The following is a 21961-nucleotide window of genomic DNA, read 5'->3' as shown; positions in this document are numbered from 1 at the left end:
TCGAACACATATCTCATACCCTTACTCAAATCAAGCGTCAAACAAGAGTACTTCGCAAATTTAGAAGAGTCCATACACGTTTTTGAGAATTCACCTACCCCTTCCTAATACCTCTACATACAAACACTGCACATGCTTTTGCAATTTAGGCCCAATCACCCCGAACACAACTGTACCTTGTGGCAACCTCTATAAATATGAGGGAGAAAGTCAAAAATCTATAAATATCTTGGTAATGTTTTTATCAAACAGAGTTAAGTTTTGAGAATTTCATACAAGCCTTTACAGCGCTCCTTCGAATCCTTCCGTTTTCAGTAAAAACCTCTTTTCATCAACTTCTGTATATGTTTGTGTATGTTTGTGTATGTTGTCGTCTCGTTATCTGCGATCCGAACATTCCAAAGTCTCAATCGCCGAATTCTCTACTTCTCTCTCACCGATCTGGTCAGAGTTCTGTTAATTCATGATTATCTGCAATTGATTTATCTCTCACCTTTGTTGTGTGCATTTTTGTTGAATTGCTAGAACAATTCGTTAGATAAGTTAGAAATGGATCGATAAATAGACATAGAAGTTACACATGACTGTGAAAGTTCACACCTTCTGTTTTTCTTTTGATGGGAGATTCACAGAAATGTTATAGCTAGTTTTTTTTTTTTTTTTTTTTTTTTGTGGTAATGCTACAATATTTGTTTTGTTCAATTTTGTGAATTTGCTTCAATTTTCTTCAAGTAGTTTTCATTTGCAGCTCAATGTCTTTGAAACATTTTTATGATTTTGTTTTTTTTATTCCTTGAAATCAAGATAATTACAATACACTTTAACAAAAACCAGGTAATGAAAAGGGAAAACTTTTTTTTTTTTTTTTGTCTTTTCTTTTTTGATGTGGTTGAAGCTGGACAATTGAAGAAAAGGATTGATTGGTTTGTTCAGGTGAGATGTCCTTCAAAAGCATTGTACGCGAGCTGAGGGAGATGAAAGATGGAATGGGGAGTATATCAAAACGAAGGGTGGAAGGCAAGCACTGGTGTAACCGAACCCGATCACATATTGTAACACCCTGTCCCACATCGCAAGTTTGCATGGGTGATCTTGGGCATATATAGCACCACTACCTTGCTACTAAATAACTTGGACTTAAGCTTTTGGGTATTGTTGGTCAACCCACAAGTTACTTGGGCCAGCAAGTAGTGGGGCGTTACAAATGGTATCAGAGCCGACCCATGCACACAACCATGTGGGCCACTTATTCTGGGCTGGCCACGAGCTTGTCGTGGTATTCTGATTGATTATAGACCCTCGCGAGGACGCGAGGATTTATAAGTGGGGGAGTTTGTAACACCCTGTCCCACATCGGAAGTTTGCATGGGTGATCTTGGGCTAAGTGGGGGAGTTTGTAACACCCTGTCCCACATCGGAAGTTTGCATGGGTGATCTTGGGCATATATAGCACCACTACCTTGCTACTAAATAACTTGGACTTAAGCTTTTGGGTATTGTTGGTCAACCCACAAGTTATTTGGGCCAGCAAGTAGTGGGGCGTTACACATATTGCCCCTGATGTAGCCCCTTCTAAGCCAGTTGAACAAGGAAAGTGGGCTAACTTGCCTCCGGAATTGCTTTTGGATATAATTCGGAGGGTTGAAGAGAGCGAAACAACCTGGCCTGCAAGGACCGATGTTGTCTTTTGTGCATCAGTTTGCAAATCATGAAGGGATATTACAAAGGAGATTGTCAAGACTCCAGAGGAACGTGGGAGACTGACCTTTCCCATTTCATTGAAACAGGTGACTTTTGTTCATATGTTTGTTATTATTCTTATTTCATTGTTATGATTATATTGTTCTAACTGAGCTATTTTGCTTCTTATTTCTATATAGCCTGCAGCTTTTCTAGTTCCATTTGAAAGTTGAAGTCTCATATACATTGAAGAAGGGAGCAGTGTTTTGAAATGATTTTAAGCACTGCAGAATTATTGGCATCTTTTCATTTAGCTGATTTTTAGTAGTCATGGAAGTAGTGTTTTCATTTATGCTATTTTCCTATTCTATGAATCCAAACTATATTTGTGGAAAGTCTTTTATCTGTTTGCCTTAGCATTCCTGGATCTCAATCTTTTTGTTGTCATTGTTGACAGATTCAAGGATTATATCCCTGCAAAGTATCATTCCTTATATGAGCAGTACCTTAAAAGAAGTGACAACGCAGTCGCCATGTGAAGTAAGAAATTCTTCCATGTAAAGTATTTATATAAACCAAACCAAACCAAACTAAGTCGTAAGTCCCATCATATCTTTTTTGTCCTTAGCAGTACCTTGTTGAAATAGAAACAAATGTTAGCTATATACTTATATATATATATATATAGAGGGAGCAATTTGAGTAAACTAGTTTCAGAATTGAGGAAAAAATTAAATTATTATTTTTTGTTTAATATGCTTTGCAAGATAAACTCTTTGAGAGCAGAATTTTATTGTTGATTTTCAGAAAGGCTCGACAACTAAATGATGAAGTTACTTGATGGGCCAAAAAGAATCTGTATATGTGCTCTATTTGTGTTCATACTTTAGAACATTTGGTAATTTCTTACTTCGTATGTTTTAATATGCAGAGTATTTGAGGTCAACGGAAAAATAAACATCATGTTGCGATTTGATTGAATATGTTCTTGAAATAAAAATACTTGTGTGGTGTCTTTTTGCTAAATTCTGTAATTCAGTTTTGTCTCTTTCTCTTTTATTTATTTATTTCTTTCATAATCAGCATTTGTGAGCTTATATTTTTCAACACATTGATGAAGCATGCAGGGGCCATGGTTTCAGCAAATCAGTATTTGGCCCTCAGACAGGTATACTGTGTGACCTGGTATTTCGTTCACATTTTTGTCTTTGCTTTGCCATGTTTGAGTTTCCATGTTCTTTTTTTGGTTCTTAAATACTTTCGATGAAGCTGTCAGGTACCTCAAGTCTCTCAAGGTTGAAGTGCAGAAAATTGGAGTTGGAAACCTGTAGAATTAAGCTTGAATCTTTGCTGCGGTAACAATGATTGAACCTCCTAGTTTTACCATTAGTATAAGTTCATCCCCCTCTCTCTCTCTCTCTCTCTCTCTCTCTCTGTGAGCAGGTTGGCTGTACAAAAGGTGATGATGCTGGTCTTTCAAATGCGCACATGATTATGGCAGAGATTCCAAATGCTTCAGAAGCGGTGGTATAGGTGCGTGACTTGGGGTGAAAAAATAAATTTCTAGCAGTATGGTGGTTCTTGCTTTATGTAGGAAGGGTAATATTTGATGTGTATTATTAATACTCTGTTCAACTGTTAATTTCACTTTTATCTTTAAATTATTCTCATTTTATTTTTTGGGATTGAACTTATTGGATTTTTTTCTTGAAGGATGTTGTATGGGGTACTATTATAGATGTGAGGGAATAGTAATCTCACATAAATATATGTCTATACAAAGTTTTATTCATTATTGCTATTTTACAGGTATATTTTTGAAGTTAAATCTCACAAAATTAGTAGTTCAAAAAAAAAAAAAAATCTATTGCAGCGTTTTGAAAAACGCCACTATAGTTATATTTTTAAAAATTTTGGTTCTGGAAATGGAACAAACCCAGTGAGTTCACTTATAAATCGCTTGATTTTTATCAGAATGTTCTTGGGTTTTTCCCTATCAGGAGGCCTAATTCCTTTGACTTTGATGGAGCTTGGTATTCTACATCAAATTTTCAAGTCTGTCTTATTATTATTATTATTATTATTATTAAAACTGTTCAAAAACATATCAAACAAATAACCCTTTGATCTTTTGTGATTGTTTTCATTGTTTTGAATATGTAATTGTGTGTGTGTGTGTAGGTTATTCAATTATGGTATTGGGATACATCTTTTGCAATCTGAAGACCCTGAAAACATGCCCAAGATTTGCCAGATTAATCCCAAAGATAATCATATTTCTTTCCAAGTACTCTCTCTCTCTCTCTCTCTCTCTCTCTCTCTCTCTCTCTCTCTCTCAATAAAACTACATACATGTGATTTCTATCTTTTAATTCTTTATTATGGAATGCTTCCTTGTTTTCTTTCTTTATTAATATTTTCTAATTTTTATTTTATTTTAATGTGGGACTTGGGCTTATTTATGTATGCTTATCTTTGCTTTGCAGGAGGCGAAATTTCAAATATGGTGAAGAATGAAGATTCTGGTAGCCCTCGCTGGAGTGCTTCACTCTTTATGCAGACAACAGAAGATGTTGCAAGAGCTGTTGCTGCTGCAGCTGCTGCTGCCACTACTGTTCGTTCACCCCGACCATCTGTGGTATTCTCATCAAAAGATGACAACGGCAATAGTCCACTACATATACTTCAACACCAAGTTTCTAGAGTACTAAAAGGCTTTTCACAGCCTCCTGAAGTGAAAAGTGGAACTTATAACCCAGAAGTACTAACTAGCCAAAAGCGTCAATGGGCAAGCGTCCAATTGCAGTCCCTGGTATTTATATTTATCTCAAGATTCACACTTAATGAACTTGGATCATATGCTACTTTTTGAGTAAAGGTATGGATACTTTAGTAGCTGCCTAGAATTACTATACAAAAGAATATTGAGTTTGACACTAATTCTCTTTCTACAAATTCTTTGTATCATGTTGGATCCACTTATACATAAAGTACATGATACGCAAAAGTAAAATACTGATTGATGGATTTGTTTATACTTCAATTCTCTTTCTATGGAGAGTTTGTGTTGTTTTAGGACATTTGATCTGAGTCCTCAAACTGATTAGACTTAAGACTTATTTGCCGAGCACAGATGGCTTACACCCTTAGCTACGAACTGTTGAGTTCGTAATAGATTGCTCTTCTTGTTGACTCATGCTATCCGGCGTTAAAATCCCTCCATCATGTGGCCCTAGCCCTATATATTGCTGAACTACTAGAATAGATGATGTTGCTGCAAAATCTGATGATCCTAACAAATCACCAATTACTCCAAGCTCAGGGCACTCATTCCACTCATTGAGTCCTGCTGTAAGTGTCGATTCTATTCCATCTCCTCTACCAACTATGAAGAGGTCATGAATTTTGTCCACTGACCTTATTGCCTCCATGGTCTCTTCCCCATTGTTCACAACTTTTTGTTTGTAAGAGTATGATTCATCATTTTCCTTTAGTATCCTGAGCTCGTTTATGTAGTCATCATCTAGTTGCTTGTCTTTCTCTTTGTCTATTTCCAGTGACAAAATCTCAAGATTCTTAATATCATCATGGCTTGGGTCCACAGTTCTATCAACTACCTCAAGCCTTGGAAGGAAACGAATAACAGTAAGGCTATTCCTAGGATGTTCAGACATCCTCACTGCATACGATAGTGCCTCTCTGTCATGTGGTCCACCAAAGAATAGCACAACAATGTTGTGAGATACTTGGCCAGAAGGCAAGCGTATCAAGCCACTTAAGCCCCTATCAATTAGAATGCCAACTGAACAAGGAGCATTTGCTAGTACATTTCGATTCACCATTTGAAATTTTGGGTTGGGAGCTTCCATTGCAACCATTTGTTGTTCATGAAAAGGAATAATGATGAAGGCAGCATGTTTATCCTCAGCCAAGTTGCAAATTTCTTCATGCATTGTTGAGTAAGGGGAAATGGTTGTGAAGGATTGGACATAGACAGAATTTGTATGATGCCTAAAAATCTCAAACTCATGTATAATGTTGTCAGATTGAGCTTGCATTCTTTAACTGGAACCCTGTCCCCAGATATGTGCCAACTGACTGGCCTGTGGTATTTGTGAGTGTTCACTTCCTGGTTATGCTTGCTTTGGGCTTTTTCTGTGCTTCCTACTTGCTTTCTGCTTCATATCCATGGGGACATTGAAATCTTCCTTGATCTCTTTAGTGATGTAAGAGGCAATAACCTAACTGGAACAATCCCTGATAACATTGGCAATTGTACAAGCTTTGAGATCTTGTAAGTTTCTTAAATGATAACTACCCTACTACGGAAATACATTCTTTCTTTTCATTTTTGGTTAAAATTGTAGTGTATGATTTTCAGAGATATCTCATACAATCAGATCTCTGGGGAGATTCCATACAATATTGGCTTTCTACAAGTGGCCACTCTGTGCACCAAGGATCCTCTAGAGTGTTTTTTTCCTAAAGTGGTGTATTGTGTGGTTGAGATTTAATACTGAAAATTTGATGTGACTTGTCATTAAATCTCAACCACATAATGCACCACTCTAGGAAACTTTAGGGAAAAAAAACTCTAGAGGATCCTTGCTCCACTCTGTGAGTTCTCTTACTCCACTTTATATTTTTCTTTTGTGGAAGAAGTAGAAGCTAGAAATGTTCTTCTTCTGTTGTCTTCAAGGAAGGTCAATTGAAGTTAAAATTGATATGCACTTAATTTCTGAATTCTATTACAAAATGCATTTCGTGTTTTTCATTATGACATTACTGTGCTTATGGTTCTTGTTATTAGATCTCTGCAAGGAAATAGGCTGACAGGGAAAATTCCAGAGGTGATAGGTCTAATGCAAGCCCTTGCTGTTTTGTAAGTGTGCTTAATATAGTGGCATGTCTTTGAGAACTTTTTTTTAAAATGTGTCTGAATATAGTTGAAGTCAGATAGTACTTGCTGAGATTCTTTGAGATGGATGGACAATGTGAAGGCTGTATATTAATTATATTTATAGGAATAGTGACTAATGGAACAACTTTATTTTTTGAAGTCATTATTTTTTTTCCACCTCCTCAATTGCTTGTTTTATTACATGGATATGGGCAAGTGGATCAACGTGCTGAATACATGATTTTTATTTCTTCATCATCATTTGTTTTCTGAAGACATTATTTTTCTCAAATCTGTCCCTCATTGGGGGTTCCTGATGATTGGGGGTGGCATTATATGGATATAGGCATTATTTTGTTTTTGGTTATTTCCTTGCATCAGCCAATTCAACTTACTCCTTGGTTCTTGCAGATGATGGTAGGGAAGACCTATTTGAAAAAAATTGTATATAACGGACATGATATTCACAGAAATATTGTGCAAGATTAACAAATTGATCATGAAATTCAGTGTTTAGTCAAAGAGATGAGTTCATCTACATTAACAATCCTAAAAGTGTACTTCTATCTCTAGTATCTGATGTTTAGATATGTTGTTTTCATTTCCGTGCAGTACAAGTTTTTTGTTGATGGAGAATGGCGGCATGATGAGCACCAACCATTTGTAAGTGGAAATTATGGGGTGGTGAACAGTGTCTTCTTAGCTAGGGAGCCTGATGTGATTCCTGCAATTTATACTCCAGAGACACCTGGTAGATCTAGTATGGATGTGGATAATGATCCATTTTTTCATTTTTTGGAAGCAAATTATCTTACAAAAGCTTTTGTAATACAAGTTGGTCTAGTTGATAAGAACAAGGCTATGTGTGACTTTTGGCTGGTGTTGATTTTTGCTGCCATAGGACTGCTGATTTTTTGATTGAGAATTGTGAATTTAATTTTTGAATATGTTATTTTGTGGGTAATGATTATTGGATATTAAATTGAATAGGAAAGTGAATTAATGCTGCATTTATAATTTGAATGGGAGTTATTATTTCATATTACGGCTATTCAATTTTATTATAGGTATTTTTTTAGTTTAATCACATAAAATTAGCATAATTTCAAAAAAAAAAAAAAAAAAAAAAAAAAACAAGAGGATTTCACGGCGTTTTTAAAACGCCACCTAAACTCCAAAAAGTTAACGGTCAATTTTTTTAAAAAGATATGACGGCGTTTTGAAAACGTCGCTAAAATCATAGTGACGTCATGGTAGGGACATTTCACAGCGTTTCTAAAAACGCCGCTTATTCTAATATCGCGACGTTTTTAAAACGTCGTAAAGATACAGCGACGGCCGCAGCTTCGACGTTTGGTACTAAACGTCGCAAAAGGAATTAGCGGCGTTTTTGAAAGATATAGCGGCGTTTTTTAAACGCCACTAAAAGTCTGTTTTTGTGTAATTCAAGAATGAAGCCTAAAGGGAAGCATGAAGAGAGAGACAGAGAGAGAGAGAGAGGGATTTTAGCAACAGTGCTATTGCCTCTATCTCTTAATTCTGACTTTGTGCTCAAAATAGGAGGGAGAAAGATACTGTCCAAAAATATCTCTAATTAAATCCCAAGCACTCAGAAAATTAAAACAGGTATTAAATTTGCTTTCAATTATTTCTTACGAAAAGCAACAAACAAGACTTAAGAAATGGTATGTGAGAATTCTAGTAGATTCCCCCTCTCTACAAAATTTCTGAGAAAAAATTTTCCACCAGAGATTTATGTTCCAGCCAAACAAACATAGTCTTACAAAATGTAAGCTGGATTCCCAAAAGATTCTCCCTATCCTTCTCCTTCTTGTCAATCACGAGTAGTCCTTCAATTATTTTCTTTTTTTCTGCATTAACCCTAGTCTTATAACCCAACCATTTCACCAACCTTTTTCCCTTAAATTCCAAAACCTATAATCAGTTGGTCTCAAGAGTTTCCAGCAACTAATTCTACATCAACCGATTACTTTTGTGTATACTGAGAAGAACTGGAATTATACCTATGTTACATGTAAATTGAATTGACAGATAAAACACAACACCTTTCAAGTCAAACTAGAGTTTGAGCACCTGGATTCATACAAAAATTCCTATCTTGTTGAATGAAAAGTTTACCAAATTTAAATTCAATTCATAATTATTGGAGCCTACAACATTTGACTTTAGTGTAAGAAATGAAAGATTTTATTTCTTACTTGTTTTCTTGAAACTTCACTCTGTTTAATTGCTTCTGTTCGTAATCAGATAAAGGTAGTCCCATCAACCACCTGCATAAAACCAAATTGGTAAGTGTTCACTATAAGCTCAAAACCAGATTATCTTACTGAACTGTCATAAAACATCACACATTAAATGAACTCCATAAGGAAATGTTATACATAGATACAGGATAGTGCAAAATGCAAAAATCAGCCTTAAATGTAACCCATAAATTCAAAGAAAACCTGAATAATCATTCTACTTATATGTCTTTAAAAGTAGATTAAATCATGGAGTAACTTAATGTTGTGTTTGAATCATGGATTTGTGGAAGAAAAAATAAATGGAAGAGAAAAGTGTACAAAAATACAATAATTTGTACAATTTTCCCTTCCCATTGAAAAACAGAAAAGTAGAATTAAGGAAACCAATAAAAACTATAAAATCTACAGTGGTAAAGAAAAATATCCTACAACAACAGCATCTAGTAAAGAGAACTCTCCAAACTCTGAATAGGACATAAACTAGTTGTCAATAAGAAAAAAGATGTAACACGCCCCATAACCAAACAAATTGGAAATTGAATAAGAAATTATTGGAATCTATCAAACAAAACAATGTTCATAACATGATTTCAACGAAAGGTCAATAGCAATGTTCCAAACTTCAAAGCTTTTAAGCATTCATCCATATCCACCACCATGATTTATTATTATAAAGACAACGAAGACAATATCTGTTCTAACTCACCAGATAGAAGCTAAAGCTCTCACAGCAGAAGAAGAAGAAGAAGAAGACGATGATGATGAGCCTGACACTGAATTAGAAAATCAAATTTATGGTCGTATCGTTCTCCTCCGACACAGCCAAATAAACTAAAAACACGAGAGTTCGAAGGTAATTTGCAAGCTGAATGACGGAATTTTTTGAATTCAAAGAGAAAAGGTAAAGCTAGAGGCAATCAAATATTGACGGAAGAGACTCTGCATAATGTGAACAACTGAATTGACATGGGAAAGAAGGGAGGAGGTGCAGATTACTAGTTTGGAACAAAATGAAGAAGAAATTGAAGGAGAATTTCCTGCATAATTCTATAAATTGATGGCAAGAAGCAGTTCAATTGACTAAAAGAAATATATACAAGCACACACATACATATAGTTGGGTTTCGAAAGCATGTAATCATACAATTTAAAGAAATAAAAATTGGAGGAAAAAAAATTTAAAAAGCACTGACCTTCTTCTGAGTTTGAGCTGCTTTTCTTGATACTTAAGTTTTGCACATAAAGATTCTGTATCAGTATACAAAAACTCCTCCATCTCTGTTTTTTGTCACAACTAGGGGGGGGGGGGGGGGGGGGTGTTGGTCAAATTAAAAAAGTCAATTTTTTGATTTTTTGGTTTTTTAATCAAAAAAAGTTAGTTTTTTTTGTCAAAAAAAAATCACTAAAAAGGTCAAAAAAATCAATTTTTTATTACCTTTTCAAAATACTCCTATATAGAACTTCTCTGTATACATCTTTTAGAAGTAAAAATATCTCATTATACATCTTTTGAATGAAGCAATTAAACCTTAATTTTTTCATTGTTGTCACTTTACTTTTTACACAATCTGTACTCCTCTATTGTTTGTAAAGAGCAACACTCTCAAAATATCTCTCATATTACTTTAATATCTAGATTTATACTCGATTATTTATATCATTTAATTATTAGTTCCACAATTTTTACTTGATTTTGATATGGAAGAGTTGCAAACCTATAGAAGTTCAAACTCAAGCAAAAATATATCTGGTGACAGCAACATCAGTGATGAAAAGGTTAGTAAAATCGTGTAGTAATTTTTTATTTTTTGCATTTTTTACTCGCAGAGTCAGTGCTGAATTTCATAGCTATATTCGAAAATCAACTTCCGAAATAAAATTTATATTTCAATACAAAAGTTTTGAATTTTTTTATATACTTCGACACTTAAATTCTAATTTTTTTAATTTATTTTCGTACTCAAGTGCTGAATATTATTAATATTTTCGCCTATATAGTGCCGAATTTTTTTGTTATGTTCGTTTTTTTAGTGCCAAATTTGTTCTTTATTTTCGACCCTGCAGTGCCGAATTGTTTTATTTAATTTGACTCTATAAAACCGAATGAAAAATTTTCCCTCCTTTTCAGATGACATACACTGAAGAAACTGAGGTTCGATCGGATATTATGATGGATTGTACTAGTTATTTTACAGCTAAACAGGTAACTTTTAACATGAAATTCGTAAGTTCATAATTTTAATTAGTTGGTTGTTTAGTTTGTTCTTATGAAAGTTGTGTGACATTATATATAAGTTTTCGACAACAAAGATGAATTGCTCACTTGGGTTCGTGATATTGAAAGGATAAATGGCTTTGTTATCATTATAAGGACGTTAAACTATGGTAGCGGTCATAAGAGAATAAGAATTTATCTTGCTTGTGAGCGGAGTGGGAGGTATAGATCACATAAAAAGTTGAAAGATGGCTCAAAAAACTTATTGAGACAAACTGGTACGAAGAACTGTAAATGTCCATTTGATTTGAGGGCATACAAGTTGAAAACGATGAATGGACATTGAATGTAGTTTGCAGACTGCATAATCATCTAGTTGCAGAGCATCTCCAAGGACATTCATATGTAGAGAGATTGTCAGCTAATGAAAAGTCGTCGTTAGTAGATATGTTAAAGAGCCTAATAAGACCAAAAGAGACACGCATTACACTCAAACAGAGGGATGCCCTTAATATGAGCACAATGAAGACAGTTTAAAATGTACGACATTGATGTAGGGTTCTACAGAAAGCTAGTAGATCCCAGATGCAACAATTGCTGGGTGAATTAGCGAAATATAAGTACATTGAGCGTCATCGATGTGAGGAAGGCTCTATGACTGTCACAGATTTGTTTTGGGCACATCTAGTGAGTTTGGATTTGCTTCGTACATTCCCTCGTGTGTTGATTATGGATTGCACATATAAGACGAATGGATATCGGCTTCCTTTTCTTGAAATTGTGGGAGTGACATCAACTCATATAACATTCTCCGTGGCTATCGCATACTTGCAAACTGAGCGGATGGATAATTATGCATGAGCATTATAAACATTGCATGATCTTATGGACGACAGTGTTTTACCTAACGTCATTGTCAGAGATAGAGAGCTTGCTTTAATGAATGCCATTGACAACACTTTTCTGAATGCTCGACATTTGTTATGTCGTTGGCATATTAATAAGAATGTATTGACGAAATGCAAGAAAATGTTTGAGACAAAAGAAAAATGGGACAAGTTTAACACTGCATGAAACTATTTGGTATTGTTATTGACTGAAGAAGAATACAATGATCACCTTGCAATACTGCATAAGGATTTCAGTAACTATTCGAAGGCAATCAAGTATGTTACTGTGAGTTGGTTGAATCTGTATCAAGGAAAATTCATTGCGGTACATACAGACATGTGTATGCATTTTAGCAATGTTACAACCAATCGGTAATATTTTTTTTTAATTTCTTATAAATCATATTGTTATTTTTAATTATTATGCTTGACTATTTTGGTTTACATCCATATGAACAAGGTTGAGAGTGCTCATGCTAGATCGAAGAGGTAATTAGGTTCAAGTCAAACGACATTTAAGATTTCATTTGAAAAAATGCATTGTCTACTTGAGTTGCAGCACATTCAAGTTAAAGCATCATTTGAGAAGAGTTTGACAACTGTGCAACATTAATTCAAACCTTCTCACTTTAGAGAGCTCTGGGGTAATGTGTCTATTTGTGCATTGGAGTACATGTTGGCAGAGAGTAAGAGAGCAAATTTAGTTGGAATTGATGTTGCAGTATATGGGTGTGTTCTTGGGTGCACGCATTGTTTACCTTGTGCTCACGAGATTGCAGATTACATAAGACAAGGCTGTCGTATTCCACTCAGTAGCATGCATGTACATTAGACACAAATTATTACATGTGTGCACAATCCAAAGGTTGAGAAATTGGAATTGACTAGTATCCCAGAACTTGAGATGATTTTGAAGCGGTTCAATGAATCTGATATTGCTACGCAATTGGATATGTTAAAGAAGTTGAGGGAAATTGCAAATCCAGCAAGCACTTTTCTTATTAAGCTTGATGTGAAACCTAATCCACGTTAAGGACATAAGAAAAGTGATATATCTTGTCATCGTGACCCGTGTGCATTTGAGTTGGCTAACGATGGCCATGAAGCCAGAGCACATTAGCTTCCAGTCAATCAAAGAAAAAGAGAGCTTCGAAAGTGCATAAGAATAAGTGGAATACGAAAACAAAGACATATCGTACAAGAACAAGTTTACCGAGTGCATATGCTGGTGACTTCCCGCCTATGTTAATACCATTCATAAAGTTAATAAATGATGTAGATGGTGATAGGAATTGTGGTTTTAGAGTTACTGCAGGTTTACTTGGTCTTGGAGAGAATGACTGTGTATAAGTTAGGCGTGATCTGCTACTTGAATTAAATAATCGCATAGATGAATATATCGTACTATACGGGTCGCATGAGAGGGTTGAGGAACTGACACACATCCTTTCATATTTTGAAGATAGCTCAGGCTTTAATCGTTGGATGACTATGCCTGACATGGGGCATCTTATTGCATCATTTTATAATGTAGTCTTGTACCACTTGTCATTGCAATAGTGTCTTACTTTCTTACCTTTGAGATCACCGCCAGTAACCCTAGTTGATCGTCGCGATATTGCAATTGGATTTGTCAATAGAAATCATTTTGTGCAGGTATAAGTTCTAAAAATAACCGAACATTGTTGTTTAATATTTGTGTAATTACAAATTTGATGGATTTGGTAAAGATATGTAATTTTTTGGATGTATGTACAGGCATTTTTGGAGGCCGGTCATCCAGTTCCTCCCATTGTTGTGCTTTGGCAAGTTTACCATCACCCTTGTGTATCAGACTGAGAGAATGCATATGTTAGCCACATTCAAAAATTCAAAGACAACATAGGACCTAATGTAGCTACGCGTAAGACATTTGATATAGTTAACATAGATTGATGTATTAGACAGCAGTCATTAGAGGTTTAAGACATTAGTTTTATGATTTAATAGCATGAGGTAACGAGATGGGTTTCATTTTGCCATTGGATTTTGTAATGGTCATTTTTTTAAATAGAATATCATATGATTTATAGTTCTCTTATTTATGGAATGGATGCAATTGGATATTTTTACATTGCCTGAACACAAAATGTAATGAAAATAATGTTAACCAAGTGCAATTATTGTTAAAGAGTAATAATATTAAACAAGTATCTAAAAAGAAATAATAATATTAACTACTATGTCAATCCATCCACATAATAACAACATACTCGCCTCCTTGCACATAATCCAAAAATAATAATAATATATATCTCCTTATACATCTACCAACACCATCAACAACTACTTATGCTAACATTATGAACTACTATCAACTACGTGACCGGCGAGTGTAATGTGCTCCAAAACGATGTGCAGTGGAAGAGCTAGGTGCAGACCAACCTTGAGCGGATGTGCTAGGTGCAGCTTCAGTAATGTGTTGATCTTCAAGAAGCTATTCAATTGCATCAATTGCATAGTAAAGCCTATCAGGATGTTGAACATTGTCCCCATAGCCAGCCTCAACGAAAGGATGAGTAATCTGATATATCTATGACATACGCTGCATTATGAGAACAAATACAACATTATGTACAAACCTATAACAGTTTACATAAACAATTTGTAATGTAAATGAAAAAAAATCATACATGTGCGTCGTGGCTAGGATCATGATAATGATGAATATTTGGGTCCACCTGAAAATGACGCACTGGGTTTTGAACATACATATGGGTAATAGTTTGGTACCAATCCATGTATCCAAGAACACAATCCCAAGGTTGACGTACTAGTGTACTTCTCCTCCGATCAGATAACACATGGTTGTCCCATGCCTTCCAAATGATGTCTAAGTACGCATACATAACATTGTAGCGTGGAGTTGTGGCTCCTCGAGAAGCACACATAAAGCCAAGTGGTGGATTAGGGATTGTCTGCACTCTACTAAACTATCTCAAAACTCTATCAAGGTGATATGATTCAACTACTTCCAAACACTTTTGGCAACCATGATAGAACGTAACTGGGTGACACGGATGGACATCTCTGCAACTCTGATACAGGTCCCAAATAACTTACAAACAATAACAACTGTAAGATATGACAAATGTAAATTTTGTATGAAATAGAGTTTCAAATTTTGAAGTAATTTTTAACTTAAATCATGTACACCCAACCTATCAAGCTCCTCTAGAAAAGCCAACAACTGTGTCTCTTTACCAGTCTCTCTCCGAGAAGTTCAACGGTAAACATATGGCATGTCTTGAGTGTAATTCATATTCAAGTGTGGTCAAAATCCATGAAAGTGCTCATAAATCCATCCCTCAAGAAGTGTCATGTAACCGGCTATTTGTTTCACGCCGGACCTACTACTGTACCCCAACTATCTATATAAATATGCCAATGCAGCAACAACCCAAGCATATGAAGATACGGTCGTCAAATCGGACAACAAACTCAAATAAACAACCGGGACCCTAGTACTAGTCTTGTCACTGAAAAGTGTACAACCCAACAAAATTAACAAGTATGCTCTACCTGCACCTGCAATTCTTTCTATTGAATCATTGTTTGTGACATAATGAAAGTGTGCCCTCAACCACTCAAGCTTCACTGAATTGCCTCCAGAACTAGACAACTCATGTCTGACCTCTTGCTCATCAATTTCCAAGGTATTAACTACTAATGCAATGGCCTGCCTTTCTAACAATTTACGCACACTAATAAATTTGCCTACAATGGAAAGCCCTAGAATAGTGGCAACATCGTCCAATGTGATAGTCATCTCTCCAACAATCAAATGGAAGGTGTTTGTCTCTGGTTACCATCTCTCAACAAAGCTAGACACTACAATTTTGTTGCCAAAGCGATACATGCAACGAGCTAACTGTGCAAGTCCTGACAACCCTTCAATGTTTACAAATGTAGCGTTGTTGCCTTGTTCCCACCACGGCCACGAACGAATCTTAGACGAGTGATTATGACACTTCAAGGGCCCCCTTTCATCAGCACCAGTCCAAATAACTGCAACAACGTGATTTTTAAAACTTCTAAGTATTAATGGATTAGTTGGCCCTCCCAGAAATGGCTGAATAAGGATATCTTCATCGACAATGTCAGCATCATCATCATTAGGGTCATCATCCATACCAATATCATTCATAACGGGTGCATCATGTATAGGATCATCATCCATAGCACGTCCACATCCACGTCCACGTCCACATCCAGTATTCTCTAATTCATGGAGTCTTCTGTTTGAAACTATTACTGACTGACGTTGTAGACACCCCATTTTTGACCGTCCTCAAGACTTGGACGCCATCGTTTGAAAACTCGGTGATCATCCTTGTTCGTGTTCGTCTTGAGTTCCTGGAGGTCTCGGCTACGCGCCCTGCCTCAGGATCTCTCGACTTGACTGTTTTGTGTCTGGTTTTGCACCAAACACTTGTTGTTTTGCTTCTGAGGGTGGGAAGTAGCTTGTAGGCCATCCCCACACCTCACCAGCCATGGCTTGAGGCCACCGGCCTTGTTTCCTTGCCACCGGCCATTGGTGATGGCCGGTCGGCACTATTGATGGTCGGTCAGCAATGTGTTTGGTCGGCCGGCCACTGTTTTTGATCAATCGGCCACTTTTCCTGGCCGAGACCTTTTCTTGAGGGAGCTTGACCCTTTTAAACCTTTTTTTTTTAGTTTCTTGAGGAAGCTTGAACCTTTTTAGCTTCTCCAAGAAGCTTGACCCTTTTTAGCTTCTCCAAGAAGCTTGACCTTTTTTTTAGCTTCTCCAAGAAGCTTGCCCCTTTTTTAGCTTCTCCAAGAAGCTTGACCCTTTTTTAGCTTCTCCAAGAAGTTTGAACCTTTTGACCCTTTTTAGCTTCTCCAAGAAGCTTGATCCTTTTTTTTTAGCTTCTTGAAGAAGCTTGAACCTCTTGACCCCTTTGCTTAGCTTCTCCAAGAAGCTTGGCCATTTTGATCCAAGCTTCTAAGAAAAGCTTAGCCTTTTTGCTCAAAGCTTCCAAGAGAAGCTTTGCCCCCTTGGTTTCTCTATAAAAAGAGGGCATCTCCTCCCCTTTAGGGGGTTAGAAAAATCAGATATATATGATACATATGTCACTCCCTCTCTATATCTCCCTCTCTCTCTACATTTGTGTGGGTTAGAGGGTCCAAAAGGGTCTTGTTCTTGGCCTATTGCACACCACTTCATAGCCACACACTTCTATCATCACTTGGAGGTTCTTGGAGCTTGTTTTCAGAGGTTGAGGGTTGCATTTTTGGGTCTAAAGGTTGCTGGTTCTTGCTGGTCTTCAAAGGTAACCCCTTTTCCTTCTTTATTTCCCGTTTTTGCACACCCTTTTAGCCTGTCTTTCTTGCGGATTTGGGCTTTGTGTATAACATAAAAAAGTTCTTTTTTTTGTCTTTAAGATACTTCATTAAGGTCACTTTTGTGTTTGGGGTCGTTTACCCCCTCTTAGGCCTTGTTTAGCCCCATTTTGTGCTATTTTTGGTGAGCTTCGGAACCACCTTGTTTGGGCCTCCTCACCACTGAAATCTTGAGGGATTTTAGTGGTGAGGATGGTGGTTTAAGGTCCTAAGAAGTAGAGGGCCATCCCCTCTCCTTGTTGTCTTCAAAAAGTGTCATTTTAGCCTCATGTGTGAGCACCATTTTTAAGTTCATGTTGGCCATGTCTTAAGTGTTATTTGTGCTTATTTTGCCATGATATAGCACTATTTTTACTTGGTTTAGACACACCATGCTTGCCTTGCATACTTGTCTTGTAATGCCATGAATTGCCTTAACATGTGCCTAGCATTTAGACCACCATGCTTGCATGTTTTGGCTTAGCTTTGTGAAGTTTTTAGTCATGTTTTAACATGTTTAAGTTTTGTTTGGTATCGTTTTGGTCATGCTTGCCATGCTTTGTATAGCCTCTTTGCATTCTAACTTGTTAGCCTTGGGTGTGTGGGTCACTAGCATGCTTTACTTGGCTTGTTCTCATGATTTGGCATCATTGGAGACCATATTTCAGTCCATGTTCCATGCTTTCATACTTGCATTTTCCATACCTTTCATGCTTTGGAGAGTTGATGGCTTATGCTCCATGTTTAGGCCTTTGTGCATGCATGCTTGTGTGTGTGTTTTCATGCCTTTGTTGCATCATTTTGGCCGATGATTTTGGCATGCTTGAGAGCTACCTATATTGGTTTAAGTCCATTTTTGCATGATGTTGCGTGCTTGTCTTGCATATTGTCACATCCTTGCTCCATTTTGCATGATTGTTGCATGTTATACATATTCACATGTTCATGTTGCATTCTTAGCTTCCATGCCTAGGTTGCATAGCATTTTGCATGCATGCCTTGCCTCTTGAATCACCATGATAGAGGTAGGGCTTTATGTGTTTATTTGGTTTGCATGTCATTTGAAATCAAAATGCACAACTTGATTTTTTGGGCCATCACGCATTGAAATGCGCGATTGGTGGTCCGAGAATCGAGTACCATCCCCCTTTGAGTCATAAACATGATAAGGGGTGTGTTAGTGTACATATTTGCTTGAAATGCATTGCCATGCCATGTTTTGCCCTCTGCTGTTGTCAAAACAGGTTCTGCAGGAAGCTTTGGCCGGCCGGCCATCTATACTGCCGACCGGCCATCCATTATTGGCCGATGGCTTTACAGATGGTCGATGACCATCCGGACATGGCCGATGGTGTTCTGTCTTAGCCGGTGGTGTTCCGCAGTGTCCATAGAGTGCTCCCTGGGACTTGTGCAATTTTCACAGGAGCAGAGTAGGGAAAACAGAGGCAAACTTGTGCATGGCGTTGGATTTCCAAGCAAACCCGAGCACGCGCGCATTGGATCCTCTTCCCGAGGCCTTTACTGCTTTCCATTGTTTAGTTAATTTGTTAATTAATTAAGTGATCTGTAATAATTAATTTGTATATTCTTTTGGTCCCTCCAAGCGAGGGCGAATTTGTAATAAGTGTGGGTGCGTGTGTGCATGTCTTCCAACCCCCACTTCTTTCTCCCTTTTACTTAGTATTAGGGCATATTTAAATTAGCATACCTTATGCTATGCATGCGTGCATCCATACATTTGTCTTGCATGCACCGGACTCGGCGCATCATACTAACTGCATTGTATTTCAATTCCAAGTTGAATACGTGCTAGTTGTAGCATCTCACATGTCATTGTAGATTAGCCGAGCCTATCTTAGTTGCATTTTGCATGTGTTGCATTAGCCATCTTAACATGAACTAGGATCATGCATATGATTACTAACTAGTTTCTGTTTTGGCTTGGAGTACTCGGTGAGCATTTATGTTTTAGCATCATTGCATGCGTGTGAGTGTTGCCATGACAACATGCTTACCATGAGGCTACTTGCTTATGTGATATAACTGCTTGAATGCCTGTGGGTGGAGGTTGAATTACCCAAATTGGAATAATGCACTAAAACTGTGAGTTTTAAGCCCACTAGATAGTGACAAAACCATCTTTTCTAAAGCCCACTTGAGGGTGGCAAAACCTGCATTTTAGCCTACTTGCGAGTAGCAAACCATTTTCAAAACAAACATGCAATGTTTTGTTTCAATTTAGGCGATTTGGTCTGTACTTGTTTGCTGTGCGCATAACATAGTAATTATAGGCTAATAATCGGAATAAGAACACGTAATGCTTTCAAAACAGGATATCATGGTTAGTAGAGGCCGATCTTTGATCGGGCGAGCGGGGGTGCTCATAGATAACCTTCCCCAATCGTACCCAAGTTCCCGAGCCGAGGCAACTTTGGTGATGACGGATACGTGGCCTTAGGCAAACGAGTCAGGGTTTCCTAAATTCTCCCAAAAATAAAATATTTAGGTGGCGACTCTATATCTGGCAAAGCAGTCCATGTTTGGCACTTCTTTTCTAAAAATCTGTTTTTCTCAAAACGATTTGCCGGATTTGGACTCTTTGGTTCAGATTAAGAACCGTGACAATTCAAGAGTCCGAACTGTAGTGAGCCCAAATGAACAGAACGGGACTCATCCTCCCGGAGCGTTCGGGGACGTCTACAGACGTTGACTAGGACCGACATCCATCTACATATGGAAAATTGTTCTCATCAATCCATCAATTCATTCTTTTGATAAATAAATAAACCTAAAAATGATATTTGTATTTAAGAAAATACAAACTATAAAAATATATTCAAAGATGTAAGTACTATATTCTTGGTCACCTCATCATCGCTATGCATTTTGTGAGTTTGAATTTGCATATTTTAAAGTTTTTTTTTTTTTTTTGGAGTACATAACTTTTGAGGTCCTTGCAATTGTTCAAAATCATGGATTAATGCATGTAGGGACTTGGCTGTCTACAGCAGTGTTCAACCAGGAGCTCCAATTCCCTATCCTCCAGGTTCATGGTAAAACTAAACTAATCTATGATTCTATTGACTTGGTTGTTAACTATCAAGTGTTTCAAAAGCAATAAAGTTATATATTCCTTACTTATTCACTTTTATGGAATAATGTGTTTATCCAATTTAATAAAGTGTTAACTAGTGCACTTAGGCACCCATCAATATTGAGGGATAATTTATCCAAAAAATCACCTGTTAACAGTCAATGAATCTCCGTTTCAAAAATTCTCAATCCTCTATCTTAATGCACTTATATAGTTATTGAAATTCAAAGTACAAGAATATCGAGAAACAATCAAATAATTGTAATGCTAAGTTTGAATGAAGGATTTGTGTAGGAAATAGAAAAAGGAATAGAAAAGTGATGAATCCATACTAAAATCATGATCTAAATATAGCCTAAATGAATTTGTTGTTGTATAGATAGCCATGGCATCAATCAATGTAATTAAAAAAAAAAAAAACAACAACAACAACATTTGGAACTTCAGAGCCGAAAGAACACAAAATGTTCGAAACTACATAACCGAAAATATCTAATAACTTCGGAATATAACTGTCGAACATAATAAAAATTTTCGAAACTCCAAAACTGAAATAACTTGCCTTATTCGGAATGTAATTGTCGAATATTGTAACTATTTTCGGCTCTATTTAGTCAATTTATAACATTTTATTCGGTTGTTGATTTCCGAATTTGGTGCACAAATTCGGCAAACCAGTGCTGACATCCACAACCCGTGAACAATATGGAAAAATCAAGGATTTTATGGCTATGGAATGTACAAAAATCTAAAAATGATAAAATGTAATAACAAAATGATAAATATAAAAATAAAATGGGAAGATTCTTTACCTTTAACACTATTTTAGAGGTTTTCAATAGAGGTTTTCATGGAGGTCTTCTATGGATGGCGTCAATGGACTCACGTCAGACATTGGAGGTTTGAATGGAGGTCTTCATGTTCACGGGTAGCTCAAGAATGTGGTCTTCAGACTAGTGTTCAAGCTTCACGTGGGTGGAAGTTTTTTAGTCTTCAAGTTTTCAAAAAGTCTGTGAAAAGGAGGGGTAAGTGTGTGCACAATAATATTTGAAAAAGTGTGAGAAAATGAGGGGTGTGTGTACAATAATATTTGAGTGAAAGATGTAATTGTAATTTTTAGTGTGTGGATTGAGCAAAACAATCAATAAATAAATTAATAGGTGTGTGTATTGAGAAAAGATTTGGTCTGAGTTATTTAGGTGTATGGAAATAGAATTTCCCTTACTACCACGTGAGGTTTCTGTTTAATATAAATTTTTCTTTCACATTTAAAAAATTACACTGATCTGTTAAATTAAAATAACATATTTGTCTCTAAATGTTTGTACATATAAAATAATAAAATAATACTAATATTTAGTTCATATCATTTCAATAAAAATAACAATCTTCTTTGGTTTAATTCACACAAAAAAAATGATTTTTTTTTATTTTTCATATATTTTTTATTTTTACTGAATTTTTTAAAATATTTTAAACATTTTATTTTTATTTTTTAAATACATTTAATCTAGATATACTTAAGAAGTATAA

The 21961-nt window shown here is 36.3% G+C and overlaps 2 protein-coding genes across 18 annotated transcripts in view; one reads left to right on the top strand and one right to left on the bottom strand.

The window, feature by feature from the left end:
• LOC114286072 (uncharacterized) overlaps positions 1-21961 on the bottom strand; it is a 161985-nt gene that overhangs the window by 27965 nt on the left and 112059 nt on the right. The gene's annotated exons all lie outside the window — the stretch shown is intronic.
• On the top strand, positions 1552-7490 carry LOC145792933 (uncharacterized). Of its 17 annotated transcripts, XM_082874947.1 has the most exons (11): positions 1552-1787; positions 2138-2220; positions 2488-2578; positions 2808-2865; positions 2950-3279; positions 3862-3967; positions 4167-5794; positions 5903-5974; positions 6062-6130; positions 6491-6562; positions 6962-7001. In XM_082874947.1, the coding sequence occupies exons 7-11, from the start codon at positions 5685-5687 to the stop codon at positions 6993-6995; spliced, it is 357 nt and encodes a 118-aa protein (XP_082731073.1). In that variant the 5' UTR covers positions 1552-1787; positions 2138-2220; positions 2488-2578; positions 2808-2865; positions 2950-3279; positions 3862-3967; positions 4167-5684; the 3' UTR covers positions 6996-7001. The 17 variants fall into 17 exon arrangements, 3 of the variants coding, with proteins under 3 accessions (XP_082731073.1, XP_082731074.1, XP_082731075.1); XR_014333185.1 differs by lacking the exon at positions 3862-3967; XR_014333195.1 differs by lacking the exon at positions 6962-7001 and having other exon boundaries at positions 2950-3213; positions 6491-6939.

The sequence above is a fragment of the Camellia sinensis genome, chromosome 6 (assembly GCF_055761805.1).
Source record: "Camellia sinensis isolate YWXY chromosome 6, ASM5576180v1, whole genome shotgun sequence".
Lineage (NCBI taxonomy): Eukaryota > Viridiplantae > Streptophyta > Magnoliopsida > Ericales > Theaceae > Camellia > Camellia sinensis.
This window is presented reverse-complemented; position numbering and strand designations above follow the sequence as displayed.